This window comes from Bombina bombina, chromosome 2 (genome assembly GCF_027579735.1).
Source record: "Bombina bombina isolate aBomBom1 chromosome 2, aBomBom1.pri, whole genome shotgun sequence".
Lineage (NCBI taxonomy): Eukaryota > Metazoa > Chordata > Amphibia > Anura > Bombinatoridae > Bombina > Bombina bombina.
This window is the reverse complement of record NC_069500.1, coordinates 560,119,311-560,141,822: the sequence shown is the minus strand read 5'-3', so window position 1 is coordinate 560,141,822 and position 22,512 is coordinate 560,119,311. Positions and strand designations below refer to the sequence as shown.

The 22,512-nt window shown below is 40.0% G+C and overlaps 1 protein-coding gene across 1 annotated transcript in view; it reads left to right on the top strand.

Moving 5' to 3' along the window:
• Positions 1-22,512, top strand: part of AOPEP (aminopeptidase O (putative)) — a 1,396,509-nt gene that overhangs the window by 400,311 nt on the left and 973,686 nt on the right. Inside the window, exon 5 of the mRNA XM_053702422.1 lies at positions 16,402-16,650. Coding sequence (XP_053558397.1) covers positions 16,402-16,650 — 249 coding nt within the window. The remainder of the gene's footprint in view (positions 1-16,401; positions 16,651-22,512) is intronic.

The following is a 22,512-nucleotide window of genomic DNA, read 5'->3' as shown; positions in this document are numbered from 1 at the left end:
AAAACCACCCTTACTCAGGCGTAAACCTGATCACGTTTACTCAAGTGGGCTAACCCGACATGAAATATGAATATTTCACATTCCATTGTTCTTCACATAGCAGAATATGTTCTATTTATTTGTAAATACACATTTCCATATATATATATATATATATATATTTTTTTTTTGCATATCCAGTGTACTACAATTACTATTTACGCTGTGCATATTTAATTTGATTTATTAAATTACATACAAATTTTACTTTTTTAACATACGATTTTTGGTGAAGAATTTTGTTACTATTTTTGATGAAACTTAACAATACAATTTTTTCCCTGCTTATTTTTGTGTAAATGGTTTGTATAATGTTTAAAATACGAATTTTGTTGTGTACATTTCATATGAAAATGCCCCTTAGCGAGACACCCTGTTTTCAGGGTAAAAAAATGCCTTTAGATCATTCCACCAGGGAAATAGGAGGACTGGCGAGCATTCATTAATAATCTCACCAGCCCAGAGAGCTTAATCATCAAGCCCTATGTATATATTAGGGATGTGCATTTGACAGTTTCGTCAGCTACGGAATTCGTAAGAAGACCGCTGCTCGCGGCACGTGGCTCTTTTCAGAGCAGGATTTCTCCTTGTGAAAGTGTACACACTATGATCTGGATTTGCACTTTCACAAGAAGAAATCTGGCTCTGAAGTGTATCTATAGGTAGAGGTATAACATCCTTGTAGTAATGTAAGTACTATTGGTCACTACAAATCCTCAGAGCCGTGGCTCCTAGAATTTTACTTCTATCTCCTAAGTTCTTTTTTTTTTTTTTATAAATCCAGAGTATGTATATAAAAGACCAAGTGACTATGCATTCAGTAAGAGATGGGCTTCTTAAAATTATTAGAAAATGGATAAAAACGTATGTGCCGCCAAATTACATATTCATCAAGTTTGTAGAATAAAACTGTGTCAAGGTTTTACTCAATCCCAAAGCAATAACGTAATTGTTAGCCTATTCTATCTAAATGGCAAACTTCAAAATCCATGGAACCTAGGTAATGTGAAGATTGCTTGATAAGCATGCAGGGTGGATTTTATTTAAATCAAATTGATTTAAATCATGTTTTAAATCACAATTTAAATCACTAGTCAGTAAGACCAATTTAAATAGATTTAAATCATGGTTTTCATTTTTTGAATAATATAACTAGATGCATGGATAGATAATTGAAATGAATGAAATTTTTGGGAGGTGAACTATCTCCAGTTTAATAGGTTAATTTTCAGTTGTACTTTATTGGAAGGAGAAAAATAATGATTACCTTAATAAAAACAATTTAAATAGTTTTATTTAAAGGGGACAGTCTACTCCAGAATTTTTAATTTAAAAAAGATAGATAATCCCTTTATTACCCATCCCCAGTTTTGCATAACCAACGGTTATGTTAATATACTTTTTACCCCTGTGATTACCTTGTATCTAAGCCTCTGCAGACTGCCACCTTATTTCAGTTCTTTTGAGAGATTTGCATTTTAGCTAATCAGTGCTGACTCATAAATAACTCCACAGGAGTGAACACAATGCTATCTACTGTATATGTCACACATGAATTAGTGCTGTCTAGCTGTAAAAACTGTCAAAATGCACTGAGATAAGAGGCGGCCTTCAAGGGCTTAGAAATTCATTAGCATATGAGCCTACCTAGGTTTAGCTTTCAACAAAGAAGAGAACAAAGCAAAGTTCATGATAAAAGTAACTTGGAAAGTTGTTTAAACTTTAACTAAAACAATAACGTTATATTTAATTTGTAATGCTTGCCCCTCACACTTGGGTCTTTGTGCAGATCTATTCCACTACAAACAATCTTTAATCACTGAGCTTCTTAAACCTTAGTATTGCTTGATTCTATGTACATAGATTTGCAGGGGAGCAATGAAATTAAAGGGACATTAAAGTCAAAATTAAACTTTCATAATTCAGGAAGAACGTGCAATTTTTAACAATTTTCAATTTTACTTATCTTATTACATTTACTTTGTTCTCTTGGTATGTGTTGTTGGAAAGCATACATTGGTAGGTTCAGAAGCAATGCACTACTGTGAGCTAGCTGCTTGTCACTGTCTCACCCACTGTGTTCAGCTAGGCCCCAGTAGAGCATTGTTCTTCTTCAACAAAGGATACCAAGATAATGAAGCAAAATTAATAATTGAAGTAAATATGAAATCTGAAAATTGTGTTCTCTATCTGAAATCCAAAAGGTTTCTTATACTTATTCCTCAACTCTTTATTTTTAGAAAAATTATGCTGTGAAGAAGGGACGTGTTATTTCTGCAGACACAAATTCACAGTTTTGAGAACTATAAAACTCATAATTCCCGGTTATTCAGGATGAATAACCTTTAGATTATAATTTATCTTAAATATAAACTATCTTTAGATAGATTTTTTTTTCTTAAAAAAGCATTTTATTCAAAAACATCTAATTAAATTTTAAAAAAATGATTTAAATAAAAAAAACAAAAAACATTTCAATTAAAAAAATCAGACTTAAAAAATAAATAAAAAATCATTGATCTGTATCCACCCTGTAAGCATGCAGTTTGACTGAAAAATTGTAAATAAGAAAGTAATTGTGTCCATTTAGATAGTAAGGACAGCCCTCATATGTTGTTATATCCAATTTATTTAATAAACAACTGTATTAAACATACATTCTCATACATACAACAACATCCAGTTGATTTTGGCTAATCAACATTCTTTCATATAAATACATTTTAAGACATCTAGTGATAAATAAAGGTATAAGTCAAAGGGACAACAAGCATACCATTAAAAAAAACGAAAAACAGAGAAAAAATATTAATATAGTTTTGCCCATGGGCAATACTGTCAAAAGGATGACAGTTAATCCAAAAAACTGTCTATATAAATATAAGGAATTTTGTTTATACAGCTATTTATTTTTCTTTGATTACGTTAATACCTTTGTCTTAAAAATACATATGGATATATATATATATATATGTATGGACAAAATATGTGGATGTCTAACCATCACACCTGTATGAGCTTGTTGGACATTCCATTCCAAAACCATGGTTATTTATTAATATTGATCCAAAAGAGCATTTGTGAGGTCAGGCACTGATGTTGGATGAAATGGTCCGTCTCTCAATCACTGTTCCAACTCATCCCAAAGGTATTCAATGGGATTGAAGTTAGGGCTCTGTGCAGTCTACTCCACACCAAACTCATCAAACCATGTCTTCATGGATCTCACTTTGTCTTTGTATCTTGTAGCATTAAGATGACCCTTCACTACAACTAAGGGGCCCAGCCCAACATGAGAAAAATAGCCACAGACCATTATCCCTCCTCCACCAAACCTTACAGTAGGCACTATGCATTCCAATAGTGTTCTCCTGGCATTTGTCTTACACAGTTTTTTTCCATCAGACTGATAGATAGTGAAGAGTAATTCATCACCCTGGAGAACACGTTTCCACTTGTTTTAATGTTGTGCTTTCCACCACTCCAGTATATGCTTGGCATTGTGCATGCTGATGTGAGGCTTGTGAACAGTTACTCAGCCTTGGAAAATTATTTCATGAAGCTCCTGGCACAGAGTTCTTGTGCTGATTTTGCTTCCAGAGATAAATTGGAACTCTGTATTGAGTGATACAATAGATGATAATTGATTTTTACAAGCTATGCATGAGATTGCATGGTTTACCACTTTGTGGCTGAGCTGTTGTTTCTCATAGATGCTTACCACAACCCTGCATGCCCGATGTCTTGGGGACATAGTTGACTCAGATCTTTCTTTCATTCCTCACATCCAGTCTTTAGACAATTCCTGCTGTTTCCACCGTAAAAAACATCTTCAAAATTCGACACTTATTCACACAAGATTTTAACCCACTCTCTAATCATTTCCTGCCTTGACTATTGCAACTCCATCCTCTATGGTCTTGATAGATGCCATCCATCTCCTTTTCAATCCATAATGAATGCCCCTGCCAGGCTGATTTTCCTTACATGCCGCTCTTTATCTTCTGCACCTCTGTGCCAGTCACTTCACTGGCTACCTCTAGCCTCCAGAATTAAACACAAAATCCTGACTCTGACATTCAAGGCCCTCAATAACACTGCTCCCCCTATATCTCAGACCTTCTATCCAGTTACTCTGCCTCACACCCCTTCGCTCTGCTCATTACCTCTTTCTCTCCTCCTCTCTTATCACCTCCTCACACTCCCATCTACAAGACTAATACAGAATGGCCCCTATTTTGTGGAACTCTCTGCCTTGCTCCACAAGTCTCTTCCCTAGTTTTGAAAGTTTCAAGCATTTCTTAAAGACTTTACTATTCAGGAATGCATACAACATACACTAACCTCTTCTTATCTTAGTTCCTCTTTTCCTTTTTTATCTTCTTGAACCCCCTTAGCATGTAAGCTTATGAGCCCTGCTGTTTTGTAGACCACCTTCATAAAAGCTGATTTACAACAGTGCAACTCTTGGCAGGGCCTTCTACCCACTTGTTCCATATAAATGCTACTTTGCATATCATACCTATGTTTTGTTAGCTCTGTAGAATCTGTTGGCGCTCTACAAATAACTGATAATAATAATAATGAGAAAAAAAAAATATGTCCCTTTAAAACTCATTAATAAAGTTTTAAACATTTATTTTCTATTTAGGCATTTGCAAGCCAGTATTTATTAACACTGATATAAACACTTTAATGTCCCTCTAATTGAGAATTTATGCTCTGGCATAAGCAGATTTTTTTGCCATTGAATATTGATGTTTGTAAAACTAAAATACAGATCAGTTTATATTTTGGAAAACCAACTAGAAGTCATCTGGCTGTATTTCCTTGAAAATATGAAGCAACTATATTTAAATGAATGCAAAGTTCAGTGTACTTGCTCATGTTGTATTGAGTAGTTTTTCATTATAGTCTTACATATATTTGAAGTAAAAAATAATCCTAAAAGCCTTCATATAGCTCTTCTCAGTTCTACAGTTTTAGTTCTGTTCTTTCTACTTTAAGACAAAGTGGAGTAGGCTGAAGCGCTGCTTTAACTTGATGTGTTAAGTTGGACATCATTTGAGTGGGAAATTGTTTTAGCAGTAAATCTTGGTATATACATACTCATGCATATAAATACTGTATAGGGCTCTTGTAGCAGGTCGGGTCATCGTGAGTCCTTTCTCTAAGAAATATAAAGGAATGATAAACATGTTATATACTGTAATATAAAAGGCCAAATATGTTTGTCCGAACCTGTCATGCGCAGTAGAGACTGCGCAAGGACAAACACACCTGGCCTTCAACAGACTGACCTGGCATCTGGGGCCGACCGGGTGTGAGGGAGGCGTTAGGCGGGTGGGACCGGGCGTGATGCGGGCTGGGCATGACGCAGACGGGGCCGGGTGTGACGTGGGTAGGGCCGGACATGTCCGTGCAGACGTGAGAGAGCTTAAAAGAGGGGGGATAGAGAGAGAGCAAAACAAGGGGATAAAGAGAGAAAAAGAGAGGGGGAGGGAGAGCAAAAGAAAGGAGAGAGAGAGAGCAAAAGAGAGGGGGGAGAGCACAAAAGAGAGGGGAGAGAGAGCACAAAAGAGAGGGGAGAGAGAGCGCAAAAGAGAGGGGAGAGAGAGCGCAAAAGAGAGCAAAAGAGAGGGGGGAGAGAGAGCAAAAGAGAGGGGGGAGAGAGCGCAAAATAGAGAGAAAGAGAGCAAAAGAGAGGGGGATTGAGAGAGAGCAAGGGGTGGAACCGATGTACTGCAAAAAATGGCCCGTGTACACGGGCTTTAGGACTAGTATCCAATAAAGGTCCAGATTACAAGTGGAGCGGTATTTAATGGTCCCACTCGAGTGCTAACTCCACTAGAATTAAGCTATTTGCATGCGTAGGGTAGCACTCATATTACAACTTGAAACTAAACAGTTTTCCCTCGAGTGCTAGCTCGCTGCGCATAAAAAGCTGAACATAGAATATTGCACACACGTTAATGTATTCCCCCATAGAAGTCAAAGGAGCAACAAAAATGAAAAAATAAAACAAAAAAACTTACACCCTACCCGTGCGCTAACCTGATTGCATATTCTCAAGTGCGATGACCCGACATAAAAATATGAATATTTCACATTCCAATGTTCTTCACATAGCAGAATATGTTCTATTTATTCATGAATACATATTTCTACATATTCTTCTTAGTCTTTATTTATAAAGCGCCAACAAATTCCATAGTGGTGTCAATGGGTCAAAATATAAAAGTACAATGATCACACTATTTTTAAGACACAAGATAAATTGTATCTAACAAATACAGGGCCCTATTCCCATGGGAATGTACAATCTAAAAGGGTGCAAATGTGAGAATAATGTTAGTGCGGAGTTAGATGAGGGGAACTATTAGGTAAGTGTAATTCCTTTGTTACTGAGTTGGGTAATAGGCTTCCCTGAACAAAAATGTCTTTAGGGAGCATTTAAAGGAGGACAGATTAGGGGAAAGTCTGGCAACGCGAGTTGCAGAGGGTTGGTGCCGCACAAGAGAAATCCTGCAATCTAGCATGGGAGGAGGTGATGGTAGAAGATGCAAGGAGTAGGTCTTAGGGGGCGGGCTGGAGTGTATATATGATGTTTTTTTGCTAAAATATATATCTATACCAAGGTTAACCATATTGCCGCTTTAAAAAGGGACAGCCCTGACATATGTATATGTATTTTTCATATGTGTCCCTTTTTAAAAGCGGCAATATGGTAATCCTATCTATACCTATATATGTTTTATATATATATATGTGAGTCTAACTTTACTTTTTAATGTATTTTTTTATGACACTTTTTTATACTTGTAAGGCGTGTCACTCCTCCAATAGATCAATGGGAGGTCTGCTTATCAGTCATCAAGCCTAAAAGGGACATTAAACACTAAGGGCTAGATTACAAGTGAGGCATGATTACATATGCGGCGTCGCCGGCAAAAGCCAGCGTCGCCAGTTTTTAGTCGGGTATTGCTATCACATATACGGCGCTGCATATAAATGCGGCACCTATTTTCTTCTTAAACGGGAAGAGTCCACAGCTGCATTCATTACTTTTGGGAATTCAGAACCTGGCCACCAGGAGGAGGCAAAGACACCCCAGCCAAAGGCTTAAATGCCTCCCCCACTTCCCTAATTTCCCAGTTATTCTTTGCCTTTCGTCTCAGGAGGTTGGCAGAGAAGTGTCAGTAGATTGAAGATATTTTTTTACGTAGGGTAGGACGCTTCGAAATGGGACTGGAGTTTTAAGTAATCCTGTCAGCCTCTCAGTGAGAGCATGAATGAAAGTTAGAGTCCAGAAATGCAGGGGAGCTCTTCTGTGACACAATCCCGACTCATATTAACAGCTCCTGGGCAATCAGCGTTGACGAGTTAAGCTGCCTGCCTTTATTCACTCAATTCCATGTCAGAAGCGATGCTACTATCTGTCACACTTGAAGGGCCATGTTCCTGTTCCACGGCGTAGATTCCGGTAAGATTGTTTCATTTTATTTTGATATGTGAATGTAATGTTAACGAAAGAAGCCAGGGCCCCAATGGGACTCCTTTATCTTAAATGGAATCAAAGGTTAATATCTCCTGGGGGGTTATTGAGCAGGAGAGACTTTAATCATGTTTGTTATGTGATTTTGCCTGCTAATGTGTAGTGATACTTGGGCTCATGGCTATTCGGACATAACAGCCTTATATCGTCAGTTTGCATGGTCCTAGGGACTGGCGCGCTTTTTTGACTTACATTAAAGATGTATTTTTAAGATACTGTCTGTTCTGTTAACCGGGGTTTGTCGGGCGTGGGATCACCTGAGTCAGTTAGACCTTCTGGGGAAGCGATGACCTCTGAGGCTTCAGGGGCCCTACCCTCGGGGCTGGGGGCGTCCATTGACCCAGCGGGGGATCATTTTGCCTTCCGTTATAGACTGGCACATCTGCATGTTCTTTTAAGGCATATTTTGGCGCTGCTGGAGGATTCCAGTCCTACTTGGCCGAGGGATCCTCGGTCTTCTGTGCCAGATGGCAAACTGGGTTAGACGTGTAGGGATGAAGACAATCTCTTTAACGGCTCCGCTTTTTTCTTTCTTTTAAGTATCTGTTCCAGTTCTGAGCTTGGGAGGATGGGACCTCTAATCGGCTGGTCCGGTTGGCGTGCCATTTTCCTTGGGTGTTCACCCTTGGGTGCTGCCTTTCTTTTATTTGAATCTGGCTAGGATATATTTGATTTGTTTTATGAAGCTCATGTCTGTTAAAATTGTCCGTTGTGGGAACATTTCTTCTCTGAAACTGATACTTGCGATTTTGTGGTCGTGTGCGCACTTCCTTGGAAGCTGTGCGTTCTATATGATATAGTTTATCGACCCTTTTGGGCTTTAATTTTTTTTTGGACCTTGGACAGTTCAGGAGAGTTCCTTGTACCAGGCAGGTACTGGTCAGGCGCTAGCTGCTGTTCCTTATGGTTCATGTGCTGGTTATCTTGTTGGGTGTTGAGTTGTTCACTTTGATGAAATGTTTGTGTTATGTTTGTTTTATCCAATTACTTGAGGGGGTGTTTTCGTTTTCTTATACGTCAACCTGATCCTTCCTCGGTGAACGGAGTGTCAGAGGTTTTGTTCCTCTACCATTTTTCTTTAGGTTGGGGTCCGGGTGCGGACCTGTCTATGTCTCCCTGTGGGTTCTGGAGGTCCTTAACCTCGGAACCAGAGTTTCTCCATTCCCAAGGGTTTGCGGTTCTGGATGATCACTGGACAGCCCGGGTACCAGTTTGGATGACGTTTTTCATTCTATCTTGGTATCTTACGGGTGTCTGTTTTTCTTGTGGTAGTCACCGTTACCTATTGAGGTTGCTGGGACTGCTTCTTTCCCTTTTAGGATGGCCCGGTCATCTGAGTTCGGAAGTGTGGATATGTCCGTCTCATAAGAGGGAGCGCAGGGGTTGAGTTTCTCCCCCTTTTTTTCTCCCTGGCAACTGCTCCTGGTTCGCTCCGCAAAGGAGTAGTGGGGTTTTCTATGGTCTTCTTTGTGTGGTACAGGGATTTCCAGGAGGGTGGTCCTGTGAGAATTTTGGCTCTCCGTCTAAGGGGCTTGTTCAGCCTTCCAGGTAGCATAGTGGGTTGCCAGTTACCCACATGGTTAAGGTTGCAAGTTTGAATCCAGCTTTGGTTGGGTGTTCTCCATTATATGGAGCCCTATCCCTGGTGACATTCGGGGTCCCTGGTGCAGCTGATTGTCTCTTCACTTTGTATTTCAAATTGCAATAAAAAGATCATTTTTCTTGGAGTATTGCTCTTGTTCTCTGGGGTTGCAGAGGGTCCAGGGTTTAGCGCCACCTATGGGTGTGGATTGCCATCTCTTAGACCTGTCTAGATATTTGTCTATGGTCTTGGTCTGAGTTCTTGCGAATGCACTACCTATAGTGCTCTTCTCTGTATGAGGCAACCTGGGGTTTCCTCAGGTCATACGGCCTGCCCCGTTTTTCAGGGGGGTCTGGCTTAGGGCCATGTCTCTTGACTGAATTTTGGGTCCAGATCGTTAGATAAGGTCCTGGGCGGTTCAGTTTTGACCCTTAGGGTTTAGAACGTCCGCTTGTCCCTTCAGGGAGTTGGTTTTCCTCTCAGGGGAGCTTTGGTTCCTGCCTGGAGGTTAGTTTGATGCTTTCAAATGCATCTTTCAGTTGTCACCAGTGGCAACTTTTGCACTTTGAGTCGAGGTTGTTTGTCTCAATTGAGCTGGTGGTAATGGTCATTGAGTTATTGCTCAATGGTATTACTTACAGTTTCTCCTTTAGCCGCTTCGCCCTGTCAACAGCTGGGAAAATGGTCCCCTTGGCATTTATCCTTATGGGGAGGATTTTGGAAGTCTTACGGTTTCCATGGAGACCCAATTTGTTTTATCTTCTCATTAAGGATTTTTCTTCCTCCTTTGTATGCTAGAGGCAATGGAGTCTGGTTCTGGTACTAGGGTGTCATTATGGCTCAATGCCCTATTTTCCTTTTTTGGGTGTGTTCCTTCTTTAGGGAAGGGAAAGGTGCAAGGGTTCCGGACCCATGCACAACGTACCAATTATGGGCCACCTGTAGTGGCCGGATGGTTTGCCTAGCTGGCTAGCAAGTGGAGGCTTTGCAGTTTGCAAACAGCTGCAGCTATTGCATCTGCATGTGTGCTTGTAAGCTGTTTTGCAGTCGTGGTAGCATGCCTGATGGTAGTAATTGGTCAGTGGTTCGTTCCTCTAAGGCCCTCCGTTCTCTCTTGAGGTGGACGTTGCCAGCCCTTTTTGGATTGGGTCTGTATCTTGGAGTGGGGTCTGACCGTACTTTCTATTGGCCCTGTTATCCTCCCTGGTGGGGGGTTCTCTGGTGTTCCATCCTCCACTGGTTACATTTCACTGCTGGTGTTGGATGTCTTTTTTGGGGTCCGGATTCGCCCTGTACGGGAGAGCCCTTTTTTCTGCTGGGACAGTTCCTCCATCCTGTCGGTGGACTCTGGGTTACCTTCGATCCTGATACGGGTTTCCTGCCTGTATGTGCCTAGTTATAGCAGTTGTATCTGCTGGACTTGGGTTCTGGGGAGCTTGTGGCTCCTTGGCACACCATCAATCATATGGTGGTGTGTCTGAGGATCTGACGGTGGATTTTATTCTTCTTCGCGATCGCTCTCTCATTGGTTGGGAGTGTCCCTCTGGGAGGATCTTTGTCTTCTAGAGAGTTCTTCTCCTGGGTGGTTGTCTTGTAACAACTTTTGTTTCACTTGTCTTGGAGTTTTCTTCCCTAGTTTGATGGTCTTTTGGATCTCCTTCGGGTACTCTGTTCTCTCCTTCCGAGGTAGGTGGAGGTTCTTCTTTAGGTAGTTTGTGCGATGGGAGCCTGCGGGACTTGGCTCCTTGGAGGCATTGTGCTCAGCCGAATCTATAGATTTTGAGTGGTCTTCAGCATGGCTTTGCCGGCTGTTTAACTGCTTTTTATGGGTAATACCAGGCTGTGATGATTTTCGAAGGGACTGCCTTCTGTACCCGCCCTTTTTTTGCATTCAGTGTCCTCTATAGCTTGGGTATTGTTTTCCGAAAAGTAATGAATGCAGCTGTGGAAAAACTTAAATTATGCTTACCTGATCATTTTCTTTTCTTCTGACGGTAAGAGTCCACAGCTCCCCGCCCGTGTTTTGTCGATGAGGCGGCTGTAGTTAAGTTTCTTCTTTTGGCACCTTTTTCACCCTGATATTTCTCCTACTGTTCCTTGTTCCCTCGGCAGAATGACTGGGGGATGAGGGAAGTGGGGAAGGTATTTAAGCCTTTGGCTGTGGTGTCTTTGCCTCCTCCTGGTGGCCAGGTTCTGAATTCCCAAAAGTAATGAATGCAGCTGTGGACTCTTCCCATCAGAATAAAAGAAAATTATCAGGTAAGCATAATTTAAGTTATTTCACCCGTCGCCCGCTAATTTTACTCCCATAAACTAACATAGAATCACATATTCAGTGCAAGGACTTACGCGTCGAAAATGGAAACATTTTTCTCCATTTTCACCTCGCCACACATAGGCAGACGCAGCATGCCTTGCGCTGAGTATATGAGCACCGTAACTCCCTGGAAGTTCTAACTAACACCTAACCCATGCGCAATATCTACCTGTCAACCGTCATCCCCCCCACCGCAATAACTAATAAAATATTTTAACCCCTAATCCGCCAACCCCCACATCACAAACAACCTAATAAATGTATTATCCCCTAATCCGCCATTCACCCTTATCGCAAATCTACATAATAAATGTATTAACCCCTAATCCACCATCCCCCCACATCGCAAAGTAACTAATTATCCTATTAACCCCTAAACCGCCATTCCCCCAATGCATTAAACCTAATTACGCTATTCACCCCTAAACCGCCAACCCCCACAACGCACACAAATAACTAATTTGATTACTAAGCCCCCTAACCTAACACCCCCTAAATTAACCCCAATTACATTAAATAAATAATACTAAGTTGCAATTAAAATAAAAATACCTAACATTACTTAAAAAACCCAAAGATTGATTTAATCTAAAATAACAAAAATTTAAAAAGTCTAACATTACAGAAAAAAATAAACCAAATTATCAAAAATATAAAAATTAAACCTAATCTAATACCCCCTATGAAAATAAAACACCCCCTAATCTAAGCTAAACTACCAATAGCCCTTAAAGGGGCCTTTTGTAGGGCATTTCCCTAAGTTTAACATCTCTTTTACATTTAAAAATTAAATAAATCCACCCCTAACACCAAACCCCCCAAAATAAAAAACCTAACACTAAAAAATCCTAAACTACCCATTGCCCCTAAAGGGGCATTTGTATGGGCATTGCCCTTTAAACGGGCAATTAGCTCTTTTACAGCCCCCCCCAAAAAAAAGCCTAAATCTAAGCCCGAAATAGGTACTCACCGTTCCTGAAGTCCAGCAAAGAAGGTCTTCTTCCAGGCAGGGATGTTCTTCTTCCAGGCGGTGATATCTTCTTCCATTGCGGAGAACTCTTCTATCTTCATCCAGGACGAAGGCAACGCGGAGCAGAGATGACTGCAGAACAGGACCTGCGACCGTGGAGCCATCCAGCGTAGAGGATCCTCTTCGTACGATCACCGCCGCACACTGAGGATTGAATGCAAGGTACCCGTTTAAAAATGGGGTACCTTGCATTCCTATTTACTGACATTTTAAAATCGGCCAATAGGATGAGAGCTACTGAAATCATATTGGCTTAATTAGTTATTTGCGTTGTGGTGGTTGGCAGTTAGGAGTTAATAGCTTAATTAGGTCTATTGCAATGTGGGGGGATGGCGGTTTAGGGGTTAATAGGTTAATTAAATACTTTGCTATGTGGGGGGATGGCGGATTAGTTGTTATTACATTTATTATGTAGATTGCGATGTGGGTGAATGGCAGATTAGAGGTTAATAGTTTAATTAGGTATATTGCGTTGTGGTTTTTTTGGCAGTTTAGGGGTTAATAATTGTATTATTAGTTACGATGTTGGGTGATGGCGAATATAGAGGTGTTGAGATGTCGGGTTTGACTTTTACGGAAGATTTTTTTAATTTTTTTTATTTTCTAATGCGTCGACAGTTTCTAAACTGCCGTAATATGTAATCTCGCCCATTGTGTTTTCGCAATCCGTTTTAATTGCTCTTATATTGCAAGTTGAGATTTACGCTACAATTCTTATTTCAATCTCAGAGATAAAAAGTTCCACAAAACATTTTAAAACTACATTACAAAGTACAGCTACACTCATAATAACACCATCTAATAAAAATTATGTTTAAAAAATATTACATAAAAAAATGCTCAAAGATATGAGATCTTGGGTGTTAGAACCCCCCCCACTAAAGTACTTAAACAGAGAGATGAAAAAGCTTAACCCCTTAATGACCGCAGCACTTTTCCATTTTCTGTCCGTTTGGGACCAAGGCTATTTTTACATTTTTGCGATGTTTCTGTTTAGCTGTAATTTTCGTCTTACTCATTTACTGTACCCACACATATTATATACCGTTTTTCTCGCCATTAAATGGACTTTCAAAAGATACCATTATTTTCATCATATCTTATAATTTACTATAAAAAACATTATAAAATATGAGGAAAAAATGGAAAAAAACACACTTTTTCTAACTTTGACCCCCAAAATCTGTTACACATCTACAACCACCAAAAAACACCCATGCTAAATAGTTTCTAAATTTTGTCCTGAGTTTAGAAATACCCAATGTTTACATGTTCTTTGCTTTTTTTGCAAGTTATAGGGCCATAAATACAAGTAGCACTTTGCTATTTCCAAACCACTTTTTTTTCAAAATTAGCGCTAGTTACATTGGGACACTAATATCTTTCAGGAATCCCTGAATATCCATTGACATGTATATATTTTTTTTTCGAAGACATCCCAAAGTATTGATCTAGGCCCATTTTGGTATATTTCATGCCACTATTTCACCGCCAAATGCGATCAAATAAAAAAAAATTGTTCACTTTTTCACAAATTTTTTTCACAAAGTTTAGGTTTCTCACTGAAATTATTTACAAACAACTTATGCAATTATAGCATAAATGATTGTAAATGCTTCTCTGGGATCCCCTTTGTTCAGAAATAGCAGACATATATGGCTTTGGTGTTGCTTTTTGGTAATTAGAAGGCTGCTAAATGCCACTGCGCACAATACGTGTATTATGCTCAGCAGTGAAGTGGTTATTTAGGGAGCATGTAGGGAGCTTCTAGGGTTAATTTTAGCTTTAGTGTAGTGTAGTAGACAACCCCAAGTATTGATCTAGGCCCATTTTGGTATATTCCATGCCACCATTTCACCGCCAAATGCGATCAAATTAAAAAATATGTTAATTTTTTCACAATTTTAGGTTTCTCACTGAAATTATTTACAAACAGCTTGTGCAATTATGGCACAAATGGTTGTAAATGCTTCTCTGGGATGCCCTTTGTTCAGAAATAGCAGACATATATGACTTTGGCGTTGCTTTTTGGTAATTAGAAAGTCGCTAAATGCTGCTGCGCATCACACATGTATTATGGCTAGCAGTGAAGGGGTTAATTAGGTAGTTTGTAGGGAGCTTGCAGGGTTAATTTTAGCTTTAGTGTAGAGATCAGCCTCCCACCTGACACATCCCTCCCAAACAGCTCCCTTCCCTCCCCCATCCCACAATTGTCCCCGCCATCTTAAGTACTGGCAGAAAGTCTGCCAGTACTAAAATAAAAGTTTTTGGGGTTTTTTTTTAAAAGAAAAAAAAAGAGCATATTTACATATGCTGTGTTTAGGATCCCCCCTTAACCCCCAACCTCCCTGATCCCCCCCAAAACAGCTCTCTAAGCCTCCCCCTCAGCCTTATTGGGGGCCATCTTGGGTACTGGCAACTGTCTGCCAGTACCCAGTTTGAACAATCAAATGTTTATTTTTTTATTTTTTTTTATTTTTTCTGTAGTGTAGCTCCCCACGCACCAACCCCCACCACCTAAATTACACCTAATGGGTTTTTTTTTACATTAAATGTCCCACTTTTATTTAGCTTTGGGACACATTTTTTCTGTAGTGTAGCGGCTCCCACTCGCTCCCTCCCCGTGCACGCGCCCGCCCCCGCCACCTCGTGCATGTGCGCGCGCCCGCGCACTCCCCCGGACTTCCCCGCCCACGATCCCGCCCCCCTCCACATGACCAGGGCCATCGATGGCCGCCACCCACCTCCCATACCGGCTCCCACCCACCAACAATACCGGCCATCGATGTCCGGTGCAGAGAGGGCCACAGAGTGGTTCTCTCTGCATCGGATGGCCGTAAAAGGTTATTGCAGGATGCCTCCATATCGAGGCATCACTGCAATAACTGGAAAGCAGCTGGAAGCGAGCAGGATCGCTTCCAGCTGCTTTCCACACCGAGGACGTGCAGGGTACGTTCTCAGGCGTTAACTGCCTTTTTTCTGAGGACGTACCCTGCACGTCCTCGGTCATTAAGGGGTTAAAGGGGCAGTCTACTCCAGAATTGTTATTGTTTTAAAAGATAGATAATCCCTTTATTACCCATTCCCCAGTTTTGCATAACAAACACTGTTATATTAATATACTTTTTTCCTCTGTGATTACCTTGTACCTAAGCCTCTACAGACTGCCCCCTTATTTCAGTTCTTTTGACAGACTTGCATTTTAGTCAATCAGTGCTGACTCCTAGGTAACTCCACGTGTGTGAGCACAATGTTTATCTATATGTCACTCATGAACTAATGCCCTAAAAATTGTGAAGAAACTGTGAAATTCATTCAGATAAGAGGCGGCTTTCGAGGACATAGAAATTAGCATATGAGCCTACCTAGGTTTAGCTTTCAGCAAAGAATACCAAGAGAACAAAGCAAATTTGATGATAAAAGTTATTTGGAAAGTTGTTTAAAATTGCATGCCCTATCTGAATCATGAAAGTTAATTTTTGACTACACTGTCCCTTTAACTCTAGCTGAGTTTTTACGATTGCGAAAATGCAATATACCGCACTACTACTAATATTTTATAAGCATTGTATTGTTATTCCCCACCTCCCTCTAATCATGTTACCATGTAGAAATCTAGCTGTTGCTGCATTCCAGTGTTGAGGTTTTTGCAAATGTACAGTATTTAGTGTTTGTGTCTTAAATGCCCACTTGTAACCTGATATGCACTTCCTGTTAGCTTCAAAATAAGCAGCTTTAACAAAACTTTTTTCATGCAAAAAATATTTGAACATATACAGTATAACTAGTTTCATATGCGTTTACATCCCATTTATGTAGAAGTAAAGCACTGTGATAACTGTTCTAATACATGGAAAAAATGTTCTCTTTTTTTCTAGGTTACAAAGTCAGGAGTGTAGGCACATGGAGTATCCCTGCCGGTTCAGTAGTCCTGAATCACAAGTAGAAGTTATTATCCCCCATCGGATCTTTGCTCCCCATGGGTTACTGAAACGCTGCAAAGAGTTACTGCTTCCCTTACTTCCTCAGTGCCTTGCAGCTGCTCATGCAGTGCTGGGGACCCATCCATTTTCAAGGCTTGATATTCTTATTGTGCCACCCAATTTCTCCAGTCTAGGAATGGCAAGGTAGGTTAAACGTTTATCTTTCTATGAATTATTATTGCATTCTGTATAACGATCAAAAATCCAACTTTGATTACTAAAACAGCATACAGTAGTGCTTATGCAGTGTGTCATTTTTACATTTTATATTGTATTGGCATATATTGGTCTACGTCCTAGTGCGGGAGGAGTGTGGTTGCTTGAAATACATAGCTGAGTTTAATTAAATGTACTATTTTGCCGTGTGTTAACTATCTTAAAAGAAACGTGAAAAACAATGTATTCATTGACTGTTGACAATTTAAATAGATTGAGAGTAATAAATAATGGGACTTGAACTTAAAGGGACAGTTTGGTCAAAATAGAAACATATTTGCAATATAGATGTATTGTCAAAATGCTTCTAGTAAAAGCTATCACTGGTTTAGAGTTAACATTTTTCTCTGCGAGTGCATGTGAAGCATAGCTAGATATTCTCAGTGTGCCAGCATTTTAAATACTGCAGCTGCTCAGAGCACAAGTGGGGCTTGTATTATGTCAGCAATTAACAGTTTGAGTCATTACCAGATGATACAAGCACCTCGAGCAAGTTCTGTGTTTAAAATGCAGGTGCGCTATAACTTTTACTAAAAGCATTTTTGCGTTTTGCAAAAATGCTTGTATTAAAAAAAATGGAATGCATCCATGTGCATTTAAATTGTGGCTGGAATGTCCTTTTTATTCTTACAACAGTGTTGAATGCTATATAATAACTTATGAAACAGAGCAGAGCTGAAAAATACCAGATGCCAGGTTGCCATGCTGAATAACAAATGATTCCAATTCCAGGCGGTCTCGCCTTCCTCTTCTTTCCACCATTTTGCAGTGTGCTTACGTGTATGTCAGCTCCCAGAGACAGAACTTTTTTTTCACTTTCTGCGATGAGAATTTTTCTGCACGTCATTTTTAAATAAAATAAAATTGTAAATTTGTCAGTTACACTAAAGCGCCAGATCAATTGCAATGTGTTGGTTAACTGGAGAATAAAGCAATACTTAAAGCTGTATAATCTAGTGCAGTAGTTGAAAATTGCATTGCAAATTAGCTGCAGCCAAAAAAAGTAATTGTAAAATATCTCTTGAATTAATTTGTTTCTTTTTCTCTTAGTCTAACATAGAAATGTAGTAATTAAAAAGGTGCATTGCTAATACAAACCTCTTACATTCAGAGGAAAACAGCTTTGCAGACTGTGAAAAGCTAAAGAACGAGCTTGCAAAAATTTCAGAGCCAGACAACAATCAATGCACTGCTGCTTTGCAGCACTACTGCATATTTGACTGTTGTCTTCAAACAGTTCTTTGCTCTGGATGCACTGTTAAGGAAAACGTATACAATGCAGCCAGAGAACAGCTCTTTTTAAAAAGAACAGCCTAATGTGGAGCAGCACTGAAAAGTTAAAGTGCTAACAGTTCCTGTTCTTTCTGCAGAGATGCTGCATTTTCTGCGATGACATCTCAGATCCCTCTATGTTCTGCCTTGGAGGTCAGCTGATGCATCTCACTGGATGCCTTCTGAGTGGCAATCAGGATAAGCATTTTCCTTCCTCATTCACAGTATTTCCTTGCATTGTTAACAAGCATGCTGCGCAAGAGTGAAACAAGTAGCAGGTGACGTGCCTGTTGTATACTAAGGGATAGTTACTGTTAGTTACTAGAGGTTCATTTCTCCTCTGTGTGTCCTTTTATCCATGATCTGTGTGTTAGCCATAGTCAGAGGGTTCGCTACAGGCTTGAATTTGTGTACTTTTATTGAAGATTCCATTATAATGATATCTTTTAAATATATACCTAATAAATATCTGTGGAATAACTAACTCGTTTAGTTGTAAGTCTATATTTAAAGGGACTTAACATTATATCTAATGTTTAGTTATGGGATATAAAACAACACTGCAGTATACTTTTGCTGTAAAAATAGTTCTGAAAATTGTGCTTGTTCTACTACTATCAATGAGAATAGCGTTCATTAATCATGCTTAAGTACTCAAATTTGAAACATTCTGCACAGTGATTAGTTAGCTGAGAGCACAAACTCATTTACTTCTGTCTGTGATTGGTCACAGCATAGAAGTCACTGCAGTATACTTTTGCTGTAAAAATAGTTCTGAAAATTGTGCTTGTTCTACTACTATCAATGAGAATAGCGTTCATTAATCATGCTTAAGTACTCAAATTTGAAACATTCTGCACAGTGATTAGTTAGCTGAGAGCACAAACTCATTTACTTCTGTCTGTGATTGGTCACAGCATAGAAGTCCAGGAACATGAATCCCAAAAAACCTTGTTAATTGTGTCAGTGGTATAACATGTATTTTGCAATGCAGTGCTTAAAGGGATATGAAACAGTGTTTCTTTAGTAAATTTTTTTTATATATATTAAGTCAAAGTAATCATAGAAAGAAACAGATTGTATTAAAAAAAAGCAAATGAGCACTTCTCAGTGTAGCCTCTGTCTACAGCTAGATAAGCAAGCAGACATTACAACATTTTAAGTTCTACTGTAACATGATGCAGCAGAAGTCCTCTACTAATCATGGGCAATAAACATTTCCAAAGAAAAACTATTCATTTGCCTACCTGCAGAGACCCCGGCCTCCTTGAGAGGCTGCAACAGCAAGTAATGGAAACTGCAACAATGAAACAGACTATTTTATATCCCTTTAATTGCTGATATACAATATGAGTATATTGCTCCTTTAAGTAGCAGTTGCCAGTGTATACAAAAGTAGTGACTGTCATGCAAATTGGCTTAGCCATTTAATGAGAGTTTTTTTTGTCATGATATAAATGTTGACAGAGGCAAATAATTTAAATTTCTTCTGTTATGTGTGATCAGTCCACGGGTCATCATTACTTCTGGGATATAACTCCTCCCCAACAGGAAATGCAAGAGGATTCACCCAGCAGAGCTGCATATAGCTCCTCCCCTCTACGTCAGTCCCAGTCATTCTCTTGCACCCAACGACTAGATAGGATGTGTGAGAGGACTATGGTGATTATACTTAGTTTTTATGACTTCAATCAAAAGTTTGTTATTTTAAAATAGCACCGGAGCGTGTTATTACTTCTCTGGCAGAGTTTGAGGAAGAATCTGTCAGAGTTTTTTACTATGATTTTAACCGGAGTAGTTAAGATCATATTGCTGTTCTCGGCCATCTGAGGGAGGTAAAGGCTTCAGATCAGGGGACAGCGGGCAGATGAATCTGCATTGAGGTATGTAGCAGTTTTTATTTTCTGAATGGAATTGATGAGAAAATCCTGCCATACCGTTAAAATGACATGTATGTATACACTTCAGTATCCTGGGGATGGTATTTCACCGGAACTACTCTGTTAAAGGTCACTAATCCTTTTTAATAACTATTTATCATGTTAAACGTTTTTGCTGGAATGTAGAATCGTTTACATTGCTGAGGTACTGTGTGAATAAATATTTGGGCATTATTTTCCACTTGGCAGTTTTTTTGCTTTAATTGTGACAGTTTCGTTTCTCTTCACTGCTGTGTGGGAGAGGGAGGGGCCGTTTTTGGCGCTCTTTGCTACGCATCAAAAAATACCAGTCAGTTACTTTTATATTTCCTGCATGATCCGGTTCATCTCTGATAGATCTCAGGGGTCTTCAAACTTCTTTGAAGGGAGGTAAATTCTCTCAGCAGAGCTGTGAGAATTCTTATAGTGACTGTGAATAAAAACGTTGCTTTGTATTTTTTATGTCAAATTTTATTATTGTTATTTTACTAATGGGAACAAACCTTTGCTAAAAGTTTTGTTATTTTAAAGTTTGATGCGATAACTGTGTTTCAGTTCATTATTTCAACTGTCATTTAATCGTTAGTACCTCTTTGAGGCACAGTACGTTTTTTGCTAAAAAAGATTATAACCAAGTTGTAAGTTTTTTGCTAGTGTGTTAAACATGTCTGACTCAGAGGAAGATATCTGTGTCATTTGTTCCAATGCCAAGGTGGAGCCCAATAGAAATTTATGTACTAACTGTATTGATGCTACTTTAAATAAAAGTCAATCTGTACAAATTTCACCAAACAGCGAGGGGAGAGTTATGCCGACTAACTCGCCTCACGCGGCAGTACCTGCATCTCCCGCCCGGGAGGTGCGTGATATTTTGGCGCCTAGTACATCTGGGCGGCCATTACAGATAACATTACAAGATATGGCTACTGTTATGACTGAAGTTTTGTCTAAATTACCAGAACTAAGAGGCAAGCGTGATCACTCTGGGGTGAGAACAGAGTGCGCTGACAATGCTAGGGCCATGTCTGATACTGCGTCACAGCTCGCAGAGCATGAGGACGGAGAGCTTCATTCTGTGGGTGACGGTTCTGATCCAAACAGATTGGACTCAGATATTTCAAATTTTAAATTTAAATTGGAGAACCTCCGTGTATTACTAGGGGAGGTCTTAGCAGCTCTCAACGATTGTAACACCGTTGCAATACCAGAGAAACTGTGTAGGTTGGATAAATACTTTGCGGTACCGGCGAGTACTGACGTTTTTCCTATACCTAAGAGACTAACTGAAATTGTTACTAAGGAGTGGGATAGACCCGGTGTGCCGTTCTCACCCCCTCCAATATTTAGAAAGATGTTTCCAATAGACGCCACCACTCGGGACTTATGGCAAACGGTCCCCAAGGTGGAGGGAGCAGTTTCTACTTTAGCTAAGCGTACCACTATCCCGGTGGAGGATAGCTGTGCTTTCTCAGATCCAATGGATAAAAAATTAGAGGGTTACCTTAAGAAAATGTTTGTTCAACAAGGTTTTATATTACAACCCCTTGCATGTATCGCGCCGATTACGGCTGCGGCAGCATTTTGGATTGAGTCGCTTGAAGAGAACATTAGTTCATCTACGCTAGACGACATTACGGACAGGCTTAGAGTCCTTAAACTAGCTAATTCCTTCATTTCGGAGGCCGTAGTACATTTAACCAAACTTACGGCTAAGAACTCAGGATTCGCCATACAGGCACGTAGGGCGCTGTGGCTAAAATCCTGGTCAGCTGATGTTACTTCTAAGTCCAAATTACTTAATATACCTTTCAAGGGGCAGTCTTTATTTGGGCCCGGTTTGAAAGAGATTATCGCTGACATTACAGGAGGTAAGGGCCACGCCCTACCTCAAGACAAAGCCAAAGCTAAGGCTAGACAGTCTAATTTTCGTCCCTTTCGGAACTTCAAAACAGGAGCAGCATCAACCTCCACTGCACCAAAACAGGAAGGAGCTGTTGCTCGTTACAGGCAAGGCTGGAAGCCTAACCAGTCCTGGAACAAGAGCAAGCAGGCCAGGAAACCTGCTGCTGCCCCAAAGACAGCATGAACCGAGAGCCCCCGATCCGGGACCGGATCTAGTGGGGGGCAGACTCTCTCTCTTCGCCCAGGCCTGGGCAAGAGATGTTCAGGATCCCTGGGCACTAGAGATCATATCTCAGGGATACCTTCTAGACTTCAAATTATCTCCCCCAAGAGGGAGATTTCATCTGTCAAGGTTGTCAACGAACCAGATAAAGAAAGAAGCGTTTCTACGCTGCGTACAAGATCTGTTAATAATGGGAGTGATCCATCCGGTTCCGCGGTCGGAACAAGGACAAGGGTTCTACTCAAACCTGTTTGTGGTTCCCAAAAAAGAGGGAACTTTCAGGCCAATCTTAGATTTAAAGATTCTAAACAAATTCCTAAGAGTTCCATCGTTCAAAATGGAAACTATTCGGACAATCTTACCCATGATCCAAGAGGGTCAGTACATGACCACAGTGGATTTAAAGGATGCTTACCTTCACATACCGATCCACAAAGATCATCACCGGTATCTAAGGTTTGCCTTCTTAGACAG